The sequence below is a fragment of the Juglans regia genome, chromosome 8, assembly GCF_001411555.2.
Source record: "Juglans regia cultivar Chandler chromosome 8, Walnut 2.0, whole genome shotgun sequence".
Taxonomy (NCBI): Eukaryota; Viridiplantae; Streptophyta; class Magnoliopsida; order Fagales; family Juglandaceae; genus Juglans; species Juglans regia.
Window position 1 is genome coordinate 26,107,696 of NC_049908.1, and position 21,659 is coordinate 26,129,354.

Genomic DNA, 21,659 nt, shown 5'->3' on the forward strand with positions numbered 1-21,659 from the left:
ACCTTGTCCCTCCTGAAACGGAGAGTGGGTCCAGCCCCGAGGCTGCCAAAAAACTTACCCCAACCCCCATCACGGTGAAGGAGTGGACCAGCTACATCACTGTCCGAATTACCTCCTCAGAGGGTAAAGAGGCGGTTTGGCTTAAGGCATTCCGACCCCTCCCCGATGGAGTGCAAGCCGGGTCCTTCGACCACCTAAAAGTTGCACTAAAGAACACATACATCAACAACATGGTAAAAAGCAGCAAGCGCATCGCGTCATATGCTAAAGGGTCCAAGTTTGCGAAGTCTAACTCCTACGAAGTTAAGGATAAAGTTATGATAACCTGCTTATTTTTTTCATTTCAACCAAAAATTAAATACGCAATGTCAACGGATGGAAGTGGGTCCAGTCCCAAGCTGCACGAACAAACCTACCTCCTGTAGGGCAAAAAAGGACATGTCGTGCCAAAGGTGGTCTTGTCCCTCCTGCGATGAAGAGCGAGTCCGGCCTCCCAATCACCCGAATGCTTATCCCAGCCCCCATTGTGGTGAAGGAGCAGACTAGCCACATCGCTGTCTGAATTACCTTCTTTGGGGTGGTTTGGCTTGAGGCATTCCGACCCCTCCCCAATGGAGTGCGGGCCAGGTCTTTCGACTGCCCGAATGCTGCACCAAGGAACGCGGACATCAACAACATGGTAAAAAGCAGCAAGCACATCGAGTCCAAAGGGCCTAGGTTTGCGAAGTCTAACTTCTACGAAGCTAAGGATAAAGTTATAATAGCCTGCTTCTTTTTTTTTTCAGCCAAAAATTAAATACGCAATGTCAAAGGGCCGGAGCGGGTCCTGTCCCAAACTGCCCGAACAAACCTACCTCCTGCGAGGACAAAAGGGACAAGTTGTGCCAAAGGCTGCCTTGTCTCTCCTGTGATGCACCATGAGTCTGACTCCCGATCATCGGAATACTTACCCCAGCCCCCATTGTAGCAAAGAGAAGCCCGGATTATTTAATTCAACTCCATGGCCACGATGCTACTCGGAGGGACATAAAGGCTAGTTAGCAGAGCACTTCCCAGCCTCCCTAAAGGAGAGGCTGATTTCCATCCCCTCCAAGCCAACGACAATGGACAAGGGTCGATATACGCTGATGAAATTTCTTTTTCCAGTTGCATATGAAAATAAAGGACATTAGCTCAAAATGAAAAAATTAAAGGACTAGGCAAGGTAAATCGCATCTCAGAGACTGACAACAAAAAAGAAGGAAATTGCTTAAAGAAAAAGTTGAAAGATATCGACCTCGTCAACAATATCGCTAAAGGCACCAAGAGGGTAACTGACTAATGAAGGTAAACGAGGACAGTATAAGCGGGAAGCCGTCAGTCGGTGGGGTTGTCGGGGATGGGTTCAGCGTTGGCGGGGTGAACTATAAGGCTCTGGATGACGGTAATCACCCTACCCGACGCGGACCCCATAATTCCCTACATCAAAATCCCAGGCCGACCGTTAAAAAAAAAAAAAAAAAAAAAAGGAGACCCCGAAAGCAAATGGCTACAAAAGATAAAGATAAAGCAAAAAATGATAATGTTATTGACAACATAAAGTTGCAAGTTTACAATGAACAAGTTACAACGTGAAGCGACAGGTTACAATATGAAGTCGCAAGCTTACAATGGATAAGTTACAATGTGAAGCGATAAGTTACAACATAAAGCCGCAAGCTTACAATAAACAAATTACAACATGAAGCGGCAAGTTACCACATAAGGCCGCATAGCCACATGGCCGCATAGACAAAAAAGCCACTCAGATATGGCTAGAAAGTAGAAGTGCAACATGTGAGCACCAAGAAACCCACAACTTCTTGTCCCAGAAAAGAAAAGGTTGCATAGCTGTAGTTGCAAAAATTGATTAATCAAGGAAGGAAATGAAGAATTCTCATCGATTCTATCTGATAGAAATTGGCAAGGTAAATGTAAGAGGATCTCCCCCTCACTCATAAGTCCACTAGACGCTTGGCCTAGAGTAATGAGTTTCGCCCATATACCCGGCCTTAGGGCCCAAACTTGCCCACGAGACAACTCACTTGCAAGGAAAAGTAAGCAATGATAGCTGATGGGACGAACAAGACTGACGCCACTCGGACGCATCCCGCTCATGGGGACTCATACAGGGCAGAACAAAAAAGACAGGTAAACTTTGATCTTTTGACAATGGAACATCGACGGACAGCCAATAGGGCCTGCAAAATAAAGAGATCGAGAAGCCAGCCATATTAATGGCACAACTATCCGAGCAATATGTCACATTAATGTCGTCGTCATAGAAGCACGTCGCATTAAAAGACCCTGACAGAGGGAACAGTAGTAAGGACGTAAGTCCCACGGGAGGAGGCACGATATGCCCTCCAAATCTTAGTATAAATAGCAATTTCCAAATACGAATCCATTTTAAAGATATGGGTCTTGTACCATCAGGCCACATGCCCTTAGCAATAACCACCTCACTCTTAACTTGCAAATAGCTACTAGCCTCCTATAATCAAGAATATCTTAAGGAGTCTCAAGGATGTCCCTAAATTAAAAGTCATTAGTATTCACATGATTGCCGATTTTAATGTGCATAATCTTGTCAAATGGGCCGATCCACGATTCATTACCATCTTTTGGACACCTATTTCACATTTGAACCCCATATTGAGTGTCATGGATTCATTTCTTGATCATCACAAATTGTTCTTTGGAAGATAATATTTTTTTACAGGTTGAGCGAGATATTCTAGCACTTCAACATAGAGAGATAAAAGGGGAAAAAACAGAAAATTTGTAATGTTAGATAAACAAAAAGAATTTAAAAAGAATGATGCTAGATACAGTATTTAGATATGCAATCTTTGTGCACTTTTTTTGAAAAAAAAATTATAGTCCATTATTAAAAAATTTTTTTTTTTTTTGAGAAATGATATTTATAGTCGTGGAGTGTGCAAGCGTCATGCAATCTCTTTGAAAAAAAGTGAGTAAAAAAGAACTCACATGAAAAAAAAAATTAAGTTTTGAATAATGAAAGTGATTACTCTATTTTTTTATATGAGTCTCATATTTACATACTTTTAATTGAACATTCTAAGATTGTAAATATCATTTAAAAACTATTGGTAAAGCAATCTACCAGATTTAAAGTGTGAATGCAAGAGAAACCCATAATATGAAAGTATGCGTTGCTTTTAGTTACGTTGAGGTGGCAGTTAAACACCTTCACTCTCGCGTTCCCAACACTATCGAATAGTGATCATAAAATTACATCAATTATAGACTTTTTTTTTCTTAAAAAAAAAAAAATAGACGAGATCATATGTCTAAGAGTAACCACTTTCCAATTTTATTAAAAAATCATCACTTATAGTAGAGAAATACCATGTAAACAAAACAAATAACACCTGAGAATTTACAAAAAAATTACCATAAGAACAAAACTCGTGTGGAGGGAAGGAATGAGATCTACTTTTCATTTCAAAGGAACGATAGGAGTCAAATGTAAAGAGATAAATCTGAAAATATCAGCTCTACAATACCGTAGAGTGATGATCGTGTATTGTATATACATCATAGTTTGTTACAAGAGTTCGATAAGATAAATATTGAAAGATAAAGCAGTTACACAAGCCTAGGATAAGGTTAGGATGATGAGATTGGTGGTGATGGACAACCGATGGACTCTGAGTGTTCAATAAAATGGTCACAGAAGTCACCGGAATGAGTTCCCATGTGGGCACAGGCTGTTTTCTACTGAATTCATACTAAAATTGTATAAATTCTTGCCTGTTTACTGTACCGTTCAAGCCATTTTGCCCAAAGGAATGTCGACTTGTGAGAATGCACGTGCCTCACACGACAGTGGAAATTGAGAGCGGTACGCAATGTACAGTGGATGAATCTATTGTGGGAGATCTATGGATGATGGCAAATGTGACCCAATCACTCTGGATAATGTTTGCATTTTCGATATTACTGCAGTAGTTGATACAAAGTTACATGATACTTATTCTCTATATATTGCTGCTGCTGCTGCTTCGGGAAAAGTTCATGACCCAAAAGCCTTCTACCTCCATGCAGAGGGATTGCTCCATATCCGACAAAGCTAGGAAAAAAAAAAGTGAGGAGAAAAATGAAAGAATAGAGATAAAGAAAGGAGAGAAGGAAGAGACGGCAAGGGAGAGGGAAAGCTCCACAGATTTCACGACAGAGGAAAATGGGTTGTTTATCGAGGGGAGAGCGTTTTCAAGAGTTTTATTCGAGTTAATTCATCAGTCACAAGGCGATTTGTCATTCCTCGCTTTTCCCAACTCCCCTAGAGAGGAGACAACAAATGTGTATCGCCAAAAACGAAGAAAGACTTGCTTGCATCATGAGATTATTGTCTACATTGATCCTAAAACGGAACACAAATGTACTGTGTAATATCCTATATCCTTTGAGATGATGGCAAAGTCAATGACGCTCCTTGGCTGGGGAACTCATCCATTGAAATTATATGGTTTTGAGAGTACAGCCTCTGAGATGTTGGTGAAATATATAACCTCTCAGTCGTTGGAGGCATGCCTGGGTTTCTCTGAACTATTGCAGACATGTACAGTCTTTCAGGCGTGGGGGGAACAGCATCAGTCCGCTGAGAAGCCGGAGCCATGTTTTCATTCCTTTGAGATGTTACAGGCATGTATATCCTCTCTGAAGTCGGATGCAAAGCAATATCCGTCCTCCGAGATGTAGAACCCATATGGTCATTCAGGTGAGATGTGGTGGGCATGTATAGCCTCTCAGAAGTTGAAAACATGTTGGTGTTAGTCCTTTGAAAGGTTTGACCCATGCCATCATTCAAGCGAGAAGTTGCCAGCATGAATACCCTGTCGGAAGTTGGATGCACAGTAGTGTCAATCCGATGAGATGTTGGAGCCACACTGTCGTTCCTGCACGAAGTTGGACCCATATTGTCAAGCGCGTGAGATGAAGGACCATATACCCTTTCAGAAGTTAAGGCCATCGCAGCATCGGCTCTTTGAGATGCTGCATTCCTCTGGGATGTAGGCACATGAATCCCGTCTGATGTTGATGGAATAGTTTCACTCCTTTGAGAGGCTGGGGGTTGAGTTTCATTCCACTGAGACTGAGGTATATATATCCTTTCAGATGACTTGGGTGTCGATATTGACACTCCTTCACTTGGTAAATCCCTCTCTGTCGATAGAGGCATAGCTACAGACATTTCATGGTTTGATAAACCCCTGTCGGATGTTGGAGGTAAGACCATGGACACTTCCTGGCTTCGTAAATCTCTATCCGCTGTTGGAGACACAGATGACAGTTGAGGGTTTGGTAAATCCGCCTCAGATGTTGGAGGAATTGGCAATACTTCACAGGTTGGAGAATCACTCTCGGATGCTAGAGGCATGGCTGGTGACATTCTTTGGCTAGGTGAGTCTCTCTCAGAAGTGGCAGGAAATGCTGAAGATACTCCTCGGCTTGTTGTATCAGTCTCAGATGATGGAGGCGCAGCTAGAGACACTCTTAGGCTAGGTAAATCCTTCCACTGTTGTGCCACTGTTTTGATCTGGGTGTAAAATTGCACACCCGCCTTCCCTGCAAAGTCAAGAATCAAAAGAAACTGAGAAACTGAAACTAGCATGTAACTAATTTGAGAGAGAGGGAGGGAGAGGACCAAATAAATTATACCGCAAAAGTTTAGATCCCCGGCAAAAGATGCCTTCGATCCATTGAATGAGGAAAATGGCAATGGAACTGGAACAGGAACATTGACCCCAACCTGAGTCGTATTTAAATTCTTGTAAGAAAATGACATGCAAGTTAGAATAATAGATACATATCTGAAAGAAGAATGAGCAACCCCATGGCACTGTCTTGGCTGGCTCACAAGGTCTCCCCCTATCCCATTGTGGGTTCCACTAGACACGTTTTAATCATAAACTTAAATGCAACATTTGCAAATAATGGCCTCCTCAACTCTAAATAACGTGTGAGCTGATCATGTTTTTTATTCAGGTTTTGTACAACTAGCCGATAGATGGGCCCCCTGCATTCTAGCCAGGATTGGCTTAAACTGAGCAATAAGGCGGACTGAGATCCAATGGCCAGAAAGGGGTACCAAAATTTCTTGGTACCCATATGCCATACAGAACGGTTGACTTACCAGCACAGCCTCAACTTCATTCTGGAACTTCCTAGCAGCAACACCAGATGTCGTGAATATGGAAGCTCCATTTCCATGCCTGTAAAATAGGAATATAAAATATGTAATGGTGAAATATCTCCAAAAAATTGTGAATTGTCAATGGGTACTTCGGATAGCATTTCAACACAATAGAAGAAAATGTCTCAGCATAGACCCTGGACTCTTATATACTCCAAACTCAAATTGCTATTTTTCTGACATGTTTAGATAGTTTATACAATTAGTTGCAGACCTGCACAATGGGCAGAAATAGTTGAGGGTATGCAGGAGCCACAAGGAAGACCAAATTAGCAAGTGTTCAACCATTAGAACATTTATAGATTCAGGATGGGAAAGACACATGAGAAGTCAACAGTTGAGGAGATGGAAAATAAACGCACGGTTGGTAAGTTATGTAAATATCAGGAGACAAATATCCAACATCATGGCCCGCTGACATGGATGAAAAAGTGACGTGGATGAACAAAAGAAAAAAGGCTAATTAGTCGCAAATGCTTCGATAATAAGATATTATACTAGATTCCTATATTTCGACAAGCAATTCATCCTAGAGTTTCAATAACATGAACAATTCACTCCCACTACTTGCCAAACTTGGTGTATATACACTGAAAAGAAAAAGCTTTGTGTACCTCATATATAATCCCATAATCAATTTAAAACATGACACCTCGAAACACACATCATATAATATTCACCTTGGAGCTAAGCGAGGAGTAGCAGTACCTGTTTTTGTTCACAATGGTTATGGCCTCTTCTAGGCTGTCAGCCTGGGTCACCAAATAAACGAAATGTTGTCAAACAATCTCCAGCTCACACCACAGACAAAAACGAAAGAAACCTAATTATGCATACCTGCATACAAATAAGAACTGGTCCAAAAATTTCTTCCTGCTCAACACAAGATACAGTGCTGTCAAGAATATGCCAATGTCTTTGGTTCTAATCTTCTTCCACTGAGATCATAATTATCCAAATACATTCATTTTTGGAAACAAAAGTGGAACTGCAAGCATAAAGAAAAATACCTTGTAGCACTCCATATTGGTTGTAACGTCGCATAAGATGGTAGGGCCAACAAAATTTCCATTCTCATATCCTCGTACCTACAAAGTTAAATTGGAAGATTTCACTGAACGTTTTTCAAAAGCAAGCTCTCGCAATATTTAAAATATAAATTAATATAACTCCTCAGCAAATGACAAGCAGATGGATTCTCTGAAAACATCATGCATCAAAGAGAATACCAAACAGAAAGAACTTTCCAAGCCAGGGTCCCATGATCTCACTTAATTCAGACCAATAAATCAATGTTTTCAGTCTTATATTGTTTAAAATTTTCTCCTGTGTTGAATGGAAAAGAACTGGGTTCCCTGTTATGACGAAGTTCGTCAAGGATCATGTGATTTGGGTTGTGAAGACGTTGGGTGAGCATATGCTTGAGCCCTGTGTCGAGAATGCGACCATGTTTATTTGTGCAATAGAAAAAAGTACTGGGAGCCCCAATTGTGAACAGTTCGTATCAAATCTGGCTAACATACCCCAGTCGTGAAACAAGGATTTTACTTTCAAGCAATCTCTATAGAGTTTTCCTCTAACCGGGTCTTGCAAGAAAACAGGATTTTAAATTAATCTTAAAAAATGTGCTATTAGGATAGGATGGATCCAACCAGTCTCCCCATAAGAATCATACGTTTAAGTTTCCTCTAATAAATCTCTAAAAAATGTGGACGTGCTATACCTTAAAAAGAATGGTCAAGATTGGAACTTCTCATAACCATTTATATAGTCCAAATAAACCAAGGTCACATCTAATGTAAGATTCAGTTTACATGTACGCAATTCCATCCACTTAAAAATCCCTGGCAGACTCTTGGACAACCCATATTGCCTTGCAATGCCCCTTAGACACATGGCATTACTAAGCTGACTTATAATCCTCTGGGTCATTGCTATGATGTGGGATCACAAAGACATTTTGATTCTCATCCAAACCACTGTTTAACAGAGATAATAATGGTATTGTAAAGCATCCAAAAAGAAGATCCAATTAAACTCAAAACATCAATTAATTTTCATTAAAAAAAAAAGTAATGCAATCAAAATGGTTCACATGTCAAATGTCGGTCTTCAAATGTCAATTTTATAACTAAGGCACCTTGGAGGGAAGCTGTTTTTGCTTGGACAGCAACTTTAGGTAAGACAATAACACTGGATAGTCTATGAAAGAGGCATTTGTAGTCTTGGAGTGTTGTATGTGTAAGCAGAGCAGAGACAGGTTTGACCATCTCCTACTTCAGTTGGAGAAATATAGGTTTAGATTTCTAGTACCTTTGGGAATGTGTGGATTATGCCCCAAAGGGTCATGGAGTTGCCTTTTTGGCTTTTTGGTAGAGCCCGTGAGAAGAAGATGAGACAGTTAAAAGCCTCAATATTTAAGATTTTTGTTGTTTATTCTTCCTCATTAGTTGGATGCATTTTTTATGTACATGTGTACTAGGGTTCTGCCTCTCAATGCTTTCAATTACATTACATTATTGATAAAAAATGAACACTATACACATTGCTGCATGACTATAAATTGTGAGCATTTAAGGAGCCTACAATTTGGACAACTAGAAAATCCATCATTTCCCTACATTGGAATGAAACTCCATTATGACCAAGAGCTGCCAACAACCAGTAAATTTGCAGTATCATCCTTCTTTAATCATGGTTGTGTAAAGAAAGCAACTGCTGAAACCCATAAGACTTTAACCAAAACCAAATCTCACAGTAAACGTTCAAGAATTTTTGCAATAGACTGAAATTGAGAAAAGTAGCATTATTGACACCAATGGGCCACATTTCTTTCTAACTCCAATAAAGAAAATTTGATGCAAGAGGATTCGCGCAACTGCAGTAAAGTTAAATTTGAAAAGGAGGTATCAAACAAGGTTTGGTATAGCAACAGTTAGCTTGACTTGTAGAGCATAAAGAAATCCTACCACAACATGTCTCCCATCAAGCAGCATTCTAGCACCACTTTCGACACCAGATTGTACTAATCTGCATACACAATCCTTTGCCTGCAAAATTTAACACACATCAAGAATGAAAAAGTAAAAGAAAAAATCGAGTATCTTACATAACTTAAAATGAACACAGTATGCACTAGCAACCAGCTAGGCAACAATAAGTGCATTACATTGATAGAATGTAATAAATACATCTATATTGTAGATGGATTGGGAAACTTTTTAGGGGCTATGCTTGCACCTCTTTAGTAATAAGTGGACCAAGGTCTGCACTCAGATCTGCTCCTACATTTACTTTAAGTTCTTTGGCACGCTCCACAAGTTGTTCTTCCCTGTACAGACCCGCAGACATCATTTTTTAAGACGAGGATTTGCCAAACCCTATTAAGTGGATTGGAGAATTGAAAGAAACCCTTGGAAACTGTTATAATTTCATAAATGAAAAAGACAGACTAATTTAGAACTATGACCACTTGAGTCTGAAGTCTGAAAATTGATAATGATTCTTTATGAAAGCAAGCACCCAATCGAAGCTTAAAACTTGGAAATGCCAAACCATAAAGAAAAGTTGAGGCAATTGAATCATAATACCATGGCCTTGAACCTCCGATAAAAACAGCTGTGCTGAGTGCCATACCCCGCTGTCCTGCAGCACCGAAGCCAGCAGCCACAAGAGCATTCAACGTAGCATCCACGCTAGCATCAGGCATAATGATCGCATGATTTTTGCCTCCTATATTGGACTAAAGAGTTAACACAACAATCAGTGACATAGCCAAATGGTGGGTTTACAGTTTTCAACTGGGTCTAACCAAAGTTGAAAGAACCTGAGTGAGTGGAAGAGAGAGAGAGAGAGAGAGATGAAAAGGGGCAAGCCCTCACCTGAACATGTTTTCCTCTAGCAGCTGCCCTGGCATATATGTGCATTCCAGCCTGAACAACAGGTGAACAAGCGAATAAATTTTTTTGATCTGTAGGTGAACAAGCGAATAGATAATATATATGCATGAATATATCTCCATATGCTCTATATATACGTGAATTTTAAAACATGAAAGTCAACTAATCCTGCACTTGCTTTATGTGACAACATTTGAGGGTGTTTGCACAAACATATAATGGTTAAGACTGAAATGGTGGGAAAAAACTGAAAAACACTACCAGGTATGGTATCTCAGTAGAATAGTCTCTGGGGAATGTAAGATCTTTTTTTTTCATAAGTAAGAAGTAAGTTTCATTGATATGAATGAAAATAGGCATAGCCCCATGTGCATAGGGAGTATACAAAAGAAAACGCCTAAATACATTCTAAAAACGCTAAATTAGAGATAAGAAATCATGCACACTATTTCCATTAAGGACAATGACTGAAAACCATAGGAGTAAAGTATGTAGAAAAAAATTCTGAAGCTCAGTTATTGTTCGCTCCCTATCTTCAAAGCACCGTGCATTCCTTTCCATCCAAATACACCACATAATGCACAAGAGGATCATCTTCCATGCTGGGGCCACCTGGGAACAACCTTGGAGACCCTTCCAGCAAGCAAGCAGGTCAGCCACCTTTGCCGGCATAACCCAATCAACATCCACTCTACTAAATATCCCATTCCACAGCTCTCTTGTCACCTCACAATGCAGTAATAGATGGTCCACTGATTCTCCTGTTTTTTGCACAAATAACACCAATCCATCATAATGAGGCCCCTCTACCTTAAGTTATCCGTGGTTAGAATATTCCCAAGGGCAGCAGTCCACACAAAGAAAGCCACTTTGGAAGGTGCGCGAGACCTCCAAATGCTTTTTCACAGGAAAGATACATTACCTTGTGATGCCAATATTTTATAATATGTCTTGGCTGTGATCTTCTTGCTGCCACTGCACCTCCATTGTATCCTATCACCCAGTGCCATTAATCTTCCAGAGGAGTATATCAAGCTGAAATATTCTGAAACAGTAGACAATTCCCAATCATGGTTATCCCGAGTGAATAGAATATTCCACTGATGAGAACCTTGGGCAAACACAAGTAGATCCACCACCAAAGCCTCCCTATTAGCCGCAATACTATAGAGAGCTGGGAAGGCCCTCTCCAGAGAGCGCTCTCCACACCAAACATCCTGCCAAAACCTGATTCTAGTGCCCTGTCCAACCACAAATCGGATATTGTTTTCGAAACATTGCCATCCCCACCTAATATATCTCCAGAAACCCACACCATACCCCCCCCCCCCCCTCCCTCACTACATTAGTGCACCAACCACCTCCATGTCTAGAGTCAACAACTTCCTTCCACAATGAAGATACAAATGTTAATCCTGATCTCAATTTTACATCCTCTTTTATATAAGCAGACAAACATTGCTCGTTATGTATAGAATATACACTAGAACCAATCAGGGTGTGCAAACATCACTCATCAACTTCAAAGCAGAATTACAAGAAGACGAGAGGATGGTATACTTACAACATGAACTTCCGCCAAAACTAATGCAATAAAATCCCCAAAGTTAATATATGCCCATTTCATATCCACAAAACACAAACAGAGCAACAAACATCACTCATCAACTTCAAAGCAGATTACACAGGAGTCAATAGGACTGCATAAGGAAAATTTTGCCAAAATAAATCCAATAAGATCCCCAAAAGTCATGCGCATGTGTGGGTGTATAAAATGTCTATACTTCAAATATCTTCAGGCATTGCATAAGCATGTGTATGTATTGGTAAAAATGTAGTGCCCTTGAGGACAAACTTACTGCATTCGAACCAAAGAACGATACTGCTTTTATATCATCGTCATCACATATTTGATTAACAATGTCCTGCTCCAGTTAAAAAATAAATAAAACGTCAGGGATAAATTAATGACCTAACTGAACCTTTAAATTGTAATTGAGTATACATCTTGACATAGAAAAGAAAAAGGGTACAAAGGAAAATGTAGAGAATATAAAAGTTTTTAAACTTGTCACATAATGTTATAATGTTTTTTTGATTGGCACCGGTGTCCAAGAACAGCGTCCCAACTAATCCTAGGGGTGCACAGACTCTCAGCAAGGAGTTTCCCACAAGTGCATCTCAGGTAATTCAAGGAAAAAATCCCCCAGTCCGATGGCCCCTAGAGATTGTTTGCACCCAAGGGGATTTGAACCTTAGACCTGGGGAGAGCATAAACCCAAGCCCAAGGCCTTTACCATTTGAGCCAACCCCTGGGGGTTGTATATAATGTTACAATTGCATCAATATTCCAATACTTTGAGGCACAAAAGAGACAAATCATGTGGAAAGAGAAATATCATGCCAAGTTAATATAGAGATGATAGACAAATTCAAAAGAAAACACTAAATAAACAAATCTCTCACATAAGACAATCTTATGTGGTTTCGCACAAAGGTTAATGTCAATGTGTAGAGAAAATCATGGAAAATTTCACAAATAAAAGGTGCAGTATCTTTGCAGTAAGATACATTCAAATTCTGACCCTGAATACAACTAACTGAACCAGCTCTTGGAAGAAACTCCCTCGTTCCTCTAAGCGGCTTCTTCTAACCATATAACTTCCCCACAAAAGAAGAACACCTTAGGCTGAAGGCACTAGTCGGGCTGAAAACCACAATTTTCCAAACCCCACTAACTTAAATCCCCAATTGCACTGAAGTCATTACCCTTAACTCTCTACTTATCACACCTCACAGAATTTGAGACAACTTATAATAAGGGCATTTCAGAGATCAAGTCTGCAGGAACTAATAAACTGGTAGATGGGTTCAGGTGATCTCGTTGCTTTGAACAATTGAAGATGGGTGACAAAGTCCCACAACAAACATGCACTTGATGGAAATGCATTTTACAAGATTTGTTTCTCATTATGAGGGTGAAGTGTTCACTGGCCACAATAGCCTCTACTACAAAATCATCCCCAAATTGGGAAGTGTCTTTAGTGAATTTATTCAATCAGACTGAGGGGAAGATAAGATTCTTTGGAACCCTTACAAGAGAGGAGAGCGTTCAATGTTTGCTCTTTTTATAATATTTCCATTTCTCGTGATAATAACCTATTTCCTTGGAGGAGCATTTGATGACTAATGTCCTGTTAAGAGCTGCTGTTTTGGCTTAAACAACAACTCTAGGAAAGATTCTTACCATGGATAATTTAAGGAAAACCAATCGTTGTGATTGATTGGTGTTGCATGTGTAAGAGAAGTGGTGAGTCTGCTAATCATCATACTCCATTGCAAGAATGTTGGTGCATTTTGGAGTGACTTCTTCAATCCAGTTGGTTTGGCTGTGGAGCATGCCAAGAAGAATTGAGGACCTTTTTTTATTATTTCTAGAGAAGATTAGGCGGTAGCCCACAAATTGCTGTTGCGTGAAAAATGGTTCCTACTTGCCTCATTCGGTGTATTTAGAAGGAAATGAATGACAGAATCTTTGATGAAAGCGCACAGACGCACAACTGACCCCGGGGGCCGGGGGAGCAAAAGAAAGGGGCTCAAAATATACTAATTTCTTTGGAAAGTCTTAGAATTTCATATGATTTTCGAGTATCTTTTTCTCCTTCTAGATAGGTGTCACTCTTGTATATATCCCGTGTGCTTGGTTCCTAATGAAGATTTATTAAAAAAATGCATATAACATGAATATAAAGCAGTTTTTTGTGTGAATGATAATGAAAAAGGGGTGAAGGATGAGGTCATGGGTTCAATGTCCTAGGGTGCAAGAGTCTTGCCAATCAAAAAATTCATATAGAAGAGGTTTAAAGAGAAAAAGCTTACATGAGTGCCGTGAACAATATTCAAGACACCATCAGGCAAACCAGCCTCGATGGCTAGTGCAGCAAGTATCATTGCAGCCCCTGGAACGAAAATAATATTACAATAACAGTAAGAAGAATGCAGTAAAGTGCATCAGTAACAAAATAATATGGGAAACAGGAGGATGGCATTTAAGAATAGCATAAGACCAAATAACTATATAATACAAAACACCGGTCCCAACTAACATTATGACTGGAAATGTACTCTGCATAAATCATCAATACACAATATAAAAGTTAACTAAGTTTCAATTTCTGCTTTTTTTCCTCACCACACTTGTTAAGAACCTTAGAATTGCCAAACTCCACTGCATCACTTACCAGTTAATCCAAGGTACAAGCAGTTCTACTGCCTACAGACACATGTCTATACACGCATGCATACCTGGTGAATAGCTCAATCATTCGCTGAAATAGAATACTAATTTACTCATCATACCTAACCATGTAACTTAGCAAATATTGACCTGAGAACAAAACTTATACCTAACCAACTAATAATATTGTATTGGACCATACATAGTGATGCAACATGAACAAAATTCATTGTTAATGCTGTTCCACATGTTCTCTAGAAGACAGCTGCAATTCAGAAACAACTGTTTAAAACTTTGAATCAACCTGAGATATAACCCCATTTTGTAATTCCTATCGGTCTAAGTGTGAGCCTTGTTACGAACCCAAACCTTTTAGACAGGCGGTAAAACAATGAACTGAATCCTGAAGAACATTGCTTAAAATATAGCCCACACAACTTATCAAAAAAAAATATAGCACACACAAGTGCTTTCACAGATAACAGCGCTATCAATCCTATTAGGAATAGACATAATCAAGTTCATGTATAAACTGAATTAACTTCATCAAATAAAGGGTGGTTTCTCCAAAAATTTTAATTAACATAGAGAATCAAAGTAAGAGAAGACAAACACAAAAATAAAATTGTTGACAATCACCTGGGTTTTTTTCGCATGGTTTAAGGACAAAGGTATTGCCACAAGTGACTGCAATTGGGAACATCTGCAAACTCACTCAACACCTTTGAACATAAGTTTCTTTCCATTTTCTTTTCCCAAAACACAAACAAGAGTTATATGAAACCAGAGTAATCTTTCAGTATATTTCTGTACATGCTAGTGATCTCTATTTAAGATACAAGAGAAATATCAAAGAAGGAAAGAATTTCCTAAAATAAGAGCAGGAAATCTGCCTAACTAATTGACAGAAACCAGAAACTTCCTAAAGAATATCTACCACAAATTACTTCACATTTATCTTGATATCTACCACTAATTACTCCATCTCCAGATTTATCGGGATTTCCACACTCTCCCTCAAGTTGGATTATAAATGTTGATCATATCCAACTTGCAGAGGAAATCACCAAAACTTTGTCTAGATAGCCCTTTGGTGAAGATGTCCGCTGTTTGCTCTTTTATAGGAACATAAGTCATACAGATGGTTCCTTCTTCAACCTTTTCCTTGATAAAATGTCTATCCACTACTACATGCTTGGTCCTGTCATGCTGAACTGGATTGAGAGAGATGCTAATGGCTGCTTTGTTATCACAGTAGAGTTTGATAGAGAATTTTACTGTGACATGTAGTTCTTCCAAGAGTTTCCGTAACCACAGTCCTTCACACATCCCTTGTGCAACTGCTCTAAACTCAGCTTCAGCACTACTTCTGGCCACTACATTATGTTTTTTGCTTCTCCAAGTTACCAAATTTCCCCATACAAAGGTGCAATACCCTGTGGTGGACCTTTTATCCTCTGCTGAACCTGCCCAATCAGCATCTGTGAAGACTTCTACTTCCATACTTTCACATTTTTTTAAGAATAGTCCTTTGCCCGGAGAACCCTTAAGATATCTGAGGATCTTGTGCACAGTTTCCAGGTGAGTTTCCTTTGGTGAATGCATGTGTTGGCTCACCAGACTCACTGCGAATGCAATGTCAGGTCAAGTATGTAATAGATAAATTAGTTTGCCAACTAATATCTGATATCTTTCTTTTTCAACATGTCTTCCAAATTATCTTGTTCTTTTTCCTACTTCGATGGGAGTGTCACTTGGTTTACAACCAAGCATGCCAGTTTCGATTAGGAGATCAAGAACATACTTGCGCTTAGAGACAATCCCTTCTTTGATATGGTAACTTCCATTCCCAAGAAGTACCTCATTTGTCCCAAGTCTTTTACTTCAACCTCTCCATCTCCACTAGATTACAATCAGAATTGTTTTCTTTCCATCTATGATCTGATTGTCCCTGTCGATATCCTTGACCCTTTATCACCTTTGCAAATCTATCGAACCATGCTCTTGGAGACTATTTGAGTCCATACAGGGATTTCTTGAGTTTACATACTCTGTTTTCTTCACCCTTCTTACAAAAACCTGGTGGTACTTTCATGAAAACTTCTTCTAATTTGCCATTTAGAAATGCATTCTTAATGTCAAGTTGTTGATGTGGCCAATCCAAGTTGGCTACCAAAGACGAGTACCAGAATTGTATTTAACTTTGCCACAGGTGCAAACGTCGCGGAGAAGTTAATGCCATAGGTTTGTGTAAAGCCCTTTGCAACAATACAAGCTTTGTACCGTTCTACTATCCATCAGCTCTATATTTCATAGTGAAAACCCATTTGCAACCCACTGGTTTCTTCCCTCTTGGCAAATTCATCACATCCCAAGTTTCGTTTTTTTTTTCCAAGACCCGCATTTCTTCCATAACTGCCTCTCTCCATTAAGGAATCTCCAAGGCTTCCTGAATATTCTTTGGACTTTTTATACTATCAAGGCACGACACCTGTAGACAAAGTATTGTAAGACATGAATTTTGAAATAGGATAGAGAGTACATGACCGAGTTTGTTTCCTGAGAGCAATAGGTAAATCAATATCAGTAGGCTCAAATTTATTAGAGGAGAACTCATGACAATTTTGAGCTACTACTTGGTCGGGATTGGAAAGAGACTCATGGTTGCTTGGATCTATCATCAGTTCCAACTCTCTTGGTGCCTTAGGTGTGAGATTCTCCTTGTACCTTAATTTTGGCTTCCTTGAATAAACAAGTATCTCCTTGTCATTTTGTTTTTCTGCATCTCCCCCTAAGTTTAAGTTTTCTTCTGTAACTGGCAGCTTAGAAAAGGGAGGTGTAACATCATGTGGGACAAGCATGTTTGGGACAGATTCAACAATAGAGAGATCGAAGTCTAGAAAATCCCAAGGCTGAGCTTCACTCAAATTCTCCCCCTGAAGAGATAGCTTTTGGAAGTAAGGAGTGGTCTCAAAGAAAGTAACATCAAATAGCATTTGTAGCCTTTTTGGGTAGGAGAATAGCCAATAAAAATGCACTTAAAAGCTCTAGGGTCTAGTTTATTCCGATAGTGATCATGAACATGGACAAAGGTAGTACAACCAAACACTTTGAGAGATACATTTGAGCTGAGAAGAGAGGTAGGGAAAAATTCCTGGAATTTTTTTAGAGGTGTTGCAAAAGAAAAGACACAACTAGGCATTATATTATTGAGATATGTAGCTATTAAGATGGCATCTCCCCAAGAATATTTTTGGCATGTTTGTAGTGAACATCAACGCAGGAGCAACTTCAAGAATGTCTATTTTTTCGTTCAGCCATTTTGTTGGGGGGTGTCGACACATGAACTTTGGTGAATTATCCCATGCTGTTGAAGATAATTTCCCAAGATACTATTGAAATATTTTGTGTCATTATCAATACGAAGAATTTGAATTTTTGTTTGGAACTGTGTTTGAATCATGGAATGGAAATTAATAAACACAGAACGAACTTTAGTTTTGTCTTTCAACAGGTAAACCCAACAAATACAATTATGATCATTAATAAAAGTAACAAACCATCTTGTGTGGGAACGATTAAGAGTACGGGAAGGTCCCCATAAATTACTGTGAATCATAGTGAACGGCTGGATGGTTTGTATTTGGATTTTGAGAAAGAAGTATGCTGATATTTAGCAAGTTCACAAATTTCACATTGAAAATCAAGAGACGTTTTATTCAAACAAATGGAAGGAAATAAAAGTCTCAAATACTGAAAATTGGGATGACCCATTCTAGAATGCCATAACAAAAGTTCACTATGCTTAGGAATAGATGAAGAATCACAAATAGCAATTTGACGTAGGGAACACTTTTCTCTCCATACACATGCGAAAAAATACGATGATGGTGTTACGTCGCTGCTGGCGTTAATGGAGTTCTGAGTATTGTTTCATAGTGCTTAGATTTCTTTTGTCTGGAGTGGTGGTTGGTTGCGATGGGGTCGTGTAGAAGCGTTATTATTTACTCTAAGTTGTTTGAGTTTAAGAGGGAGAATGAACAGTGGTGGAGAATCACAGAGAGTAGCCATCGAGTTGTGAAGTTCATCTCCTTTGATCAAGAAGCTATGGTATGGTTGGCTGCAAAGGTGAAGGAATGTATAGCCTCTAGGGTATCCTCTGAGTTTCTTAGAACTCGCAAAAGAGGAAACCGAGTACTTGTGGTGCAGAGACACCTCAACTACCACGGCAGTTTCTTCTCCCTCTTGAAGTTTGGACATGAGAAGAGGCGTGGTCTGATAGTAGTATCGGCAATAAGGAAGGGGGAGGATGGAGGAGTTTTGGCGAGACCCTAAAGGCGCTCTTAGCACCATCCTCTGTTTTGGTTGAGAAAAACAGAAGCAAAGGTGGAGTGATTTCATGGCTGCCTCCACCCTCGACTACGGCGTTCAAGTCTTCCTCATGGTCGTATAGAGGGGCTTGAGTTGCCTCGAGCAATGAAACCAGCAAAGAGGGCAAGCTTGCCAAGAACAGGAGGTTCTTATAGTTTGGGGTTCACACACAGCAGTGTGGAAGATGGCAGGGCTACAGGGGGTCTAAATGAGAAAAGAATCCTTCACGCATTGGTTGAAATGGAGAAATAGGTGGGGATTTTGTCTGATAACATCAGTTGGCTAAAACGCTACGTAAAGGGGAAAGAAGTAGAGAATGTGGGCTTGGGCTTGGGCCAAAGTATACCGGGGCCTCTGCGGGTTGGGAAGTTTGGAATAGATGGGCTGGGCCAAGGCCCACGCCCGACGAAGGTCTAGAAACAAAAAGAAGCATCTCGGGCCTTGCCCGAAATATTGGTCTAGGGGCTCTATCCCCGCCCCACGCCATTGATAGGTGGTCTGCCGGTCCCAGCCACTACACAGAAAGGGTCACCGTCGACCACTCTGGCGGCCGATAACACCACATAGCTGGGAGTAAGGCGAGAATCTTGAGGAAGGGGAGTTTCTCATGGATTCCAGCCTCGATGGGGAGATTTCACTGGCTTTCTCATCGGGGGAGCAGTCTGAGGATGGCTGGTGCAGTGAGGAAAACCGTCGGCAGATAGTAATGAGTGAGACGCAGGTGGGTGGCTTGTCTGGGCATCTGGAGTCAGTGGGCTTAAAGCTTGGTTTGAAAGAGAGGATGGAGTCGTAGGGGTAGAGGGGCCTGATGGTTGTTCAGGAGGTTTACAGATGGTGGTTTGTGAGAATGGGGGCGACCTAAATGAGGTGGGCAATCCAACACCGCTATGTGCCATCCCATCTTATCCAGCCCCTAACTCAGCGGATTGGGTGCTAAAAAAGGTGGCAGAGTTATAGGAGTGTTTGGGGATTTCTTGTGTAGGATATGAAGAGCAATTTGAGGCTCTTATAGTTGCAATTGAAACTGGGCGTCTAACGGCAGTAAAGTCTGCTGCTAAAAAAGATAAGAGAGTTGAAAATATTGTTGTGCTCTATTAATTATGACAATAAGGAGGGGCAGCGTGGGGAGGGAAATATTGAAGGGGAGGGGGAGCAGTTTTTCTTATGAAGCCTAAAATCTTATCGTGGAATGCTAGGGGGATTAACGATGCTAATAAGCGACTTCGCATTCGATCTCTCCTTCGTAGTTGAAAAGTTGATATTGTATGCCTTCAAGAGACGAAGTTGAGTCACGTTGCCAGAAATATTATCCGGAGTTTATAGGTGTAACGCCCCAATGGAAGGCCCAAACCACATGGCCTATACTCTAAAAGGACTAGTCAATGATACAATTGGAGCCCCATTGGAACCTTATAAAGAGCAAGAACTTCTCATTCCCAAGCAATGTGGGATCTCATACACCACCTACCCTTATCCATATCATATGGGGTATCACAATCTACCCCCCTTAAATTCCCGACGTCCTCGTCGGGCCTGTCCATTATAGGTGACACAGCTCAAGTCCCACATTTCTGGTTGGGATAGGCTTTGATACCATTTGTAACGCCCCAATGGAAAGCCCAAACCACATGGCCTATACTCTAAAAGGACTAGTCAATGATACAATTGGAGCCCCATTGAAACCTTATAAAGAGCAAAAACTTCTCCTTCCCAAGCAATGTGGGATCCCATACACCACCTACCCTTATCCATATCATATGGAGTATCACAATAGGGTTGCCCTTTTGTGGGATGGAGTTTCTTAGCTTCATTGGGTGCTTCTGAAGGGGTATTGTTGATGTGGTATATGAGAGTGGTGGACATAGTAGAGGAGTGCATCGGGGATCATTCAGCGGCCATCTCTTTCGAGAACATTGCGGATGGGTGGCGGCGGGCCCTTGCGGGGAGTGTATGGGCCTAATGGGGATAGAGACAGATGATTGTTATGGAAGGAGCTAGTAGGAGTGCATTATATTTGGGAATTAACTTGGGTTGTGTGTGGGGATTTTAATGTGGTACGTTTTCCTTGTGAGAGGGTTGGGACTACTTCTTTGTCACAGGCTATAGCAAATTTCTCAGAGCTGATTTTTTATCTCAATTTGATTGATCTTCCTCTGGTTGGGGGTTTACACACTTGGTCCAACAGTAGAGGGAGGGTCAAAAGATTGGACAGGTTTCTAGTCTCTTCTTCTTGGGAGACACGTTATCCGGACCTAAGCCAGAAGCACTTGCCTCGAGTATGCTCAGATCATTTTCCCATTTTGCAAGATTGTGGCGGTATTCTCGGGGGAAGGCGATATTTCAAATTTGAAAATGTGGCTCCATACGGTCGGTTTTGAGAAGAAGGTGAGGAATTGGTGGGCCTCCTACTCTGTCTTTGGCACCCCTAGTTTTATTGTGGCAGGTAAACTTAAAGCTCTCAAGTTGGATTTAAGGAAGTGGAATATTGAGACTTTTAGACATACTGATGAGCAGAAGAGTCTTCTATAGAACGAGTTGAATTCTCTTGAAGCGGGGGACGTTAGTGAGGAGTCTTTGTTGAGAAAGATTGAGGTGGTGGCTGAAATTGAGAGAGTTTTGTTACTGGAAGAAATCTCTTGGTGCCAGAAATCTAGGATGACGTGGTTGAAGGAGAGTGACAAATGTACTAAGTTCTTTCACAAGATGGCAAACTCCCAAAGGCGTAATAATGTGATTGAGGTGATACATTCTGGCAATACGGTGCTTCAATCTCCAGTGAATATTCGAGACCACATAAAAAGTTATTATGAAGATCTTCTCAAAGAGACAGCGGTGTGGCAACCTAAACTAGATGGGTTACTTTTTGAACAGTTGGATTGTAGTGCAGTGAGTTTGCTGGAGAGACCATTTGAGG

The 21,659-nt window shown here is 40.4% G+C and overlaps 1 protein-coding gene across 2 annotated transcripts in view; it reads right to left on the bottom strand.

The window, feature by feature from the left end:
- Positions 1 to 3,523: 3,523 nt before the first annotated feature.
- Positions 3,524 to 21,659, bottom strand: part of LOC108986827 — a 29,152-nt gene continuing 11,016 nt past the window's right edge. For both annotated transcript variants that reach the window (XM_035693412.1, XM_018959594.2), the window contains exons 9-21: positions 15,014 to 15,077; positions 14,017 to 14,096; positions 11,997 to 12,062; positions 10,120 to 10,170; positions 9,829 to 9,980; positions 9,479 to 9,569; positions 9,208 to 9,288; positions 7,249 to 7,326; positions 7,076 to 7,111; positions 6,947 to 6,990; positions 6,179 to 6,257; positions 5,704 to 5,794; positions 3,524 to 5,610 (exon numbers count right to left, since the gene is read on the bottom strand). In XM_035693412.1, the coding sequence (XP_035549305.1) occupies positions 4,439 to 5,610; positions 5,704 to 5,794; positions 6,179 to 6,257; positions 6,947 to 6,990; positions 7,076 to 7,111; positions 7,249 to 7,326; positions 9,208 to 9,288; positions 9,479 to 9,569; positions 9,829 to 9,980; positions 10,120 to 10,170; positions 11,997 to 12,062; positions 14,017 to 14,096; positions 15,014 to 15,077 (2,085 nt within the window). In that variant the 3' untranslated portion in view covers positions 3,524 to 4,438. The remainder of the gene's footprint in view (positions 5,611 to 5,703; positions 5,795 to 6,178; positions 6,258 to 6,946; positions 6,991 to 7,075; positions 7,112 to 7,248; positions 7,327 to 9,207; positions 9,289 to 9,478; positions 9,570 to 9,828; positions 9,981 to 10,119; positions 10,171 to 11,996; positions 12,063 to 14,016; positions 14,097 to 15,013; positions 15,078 to 21,659) is intronic.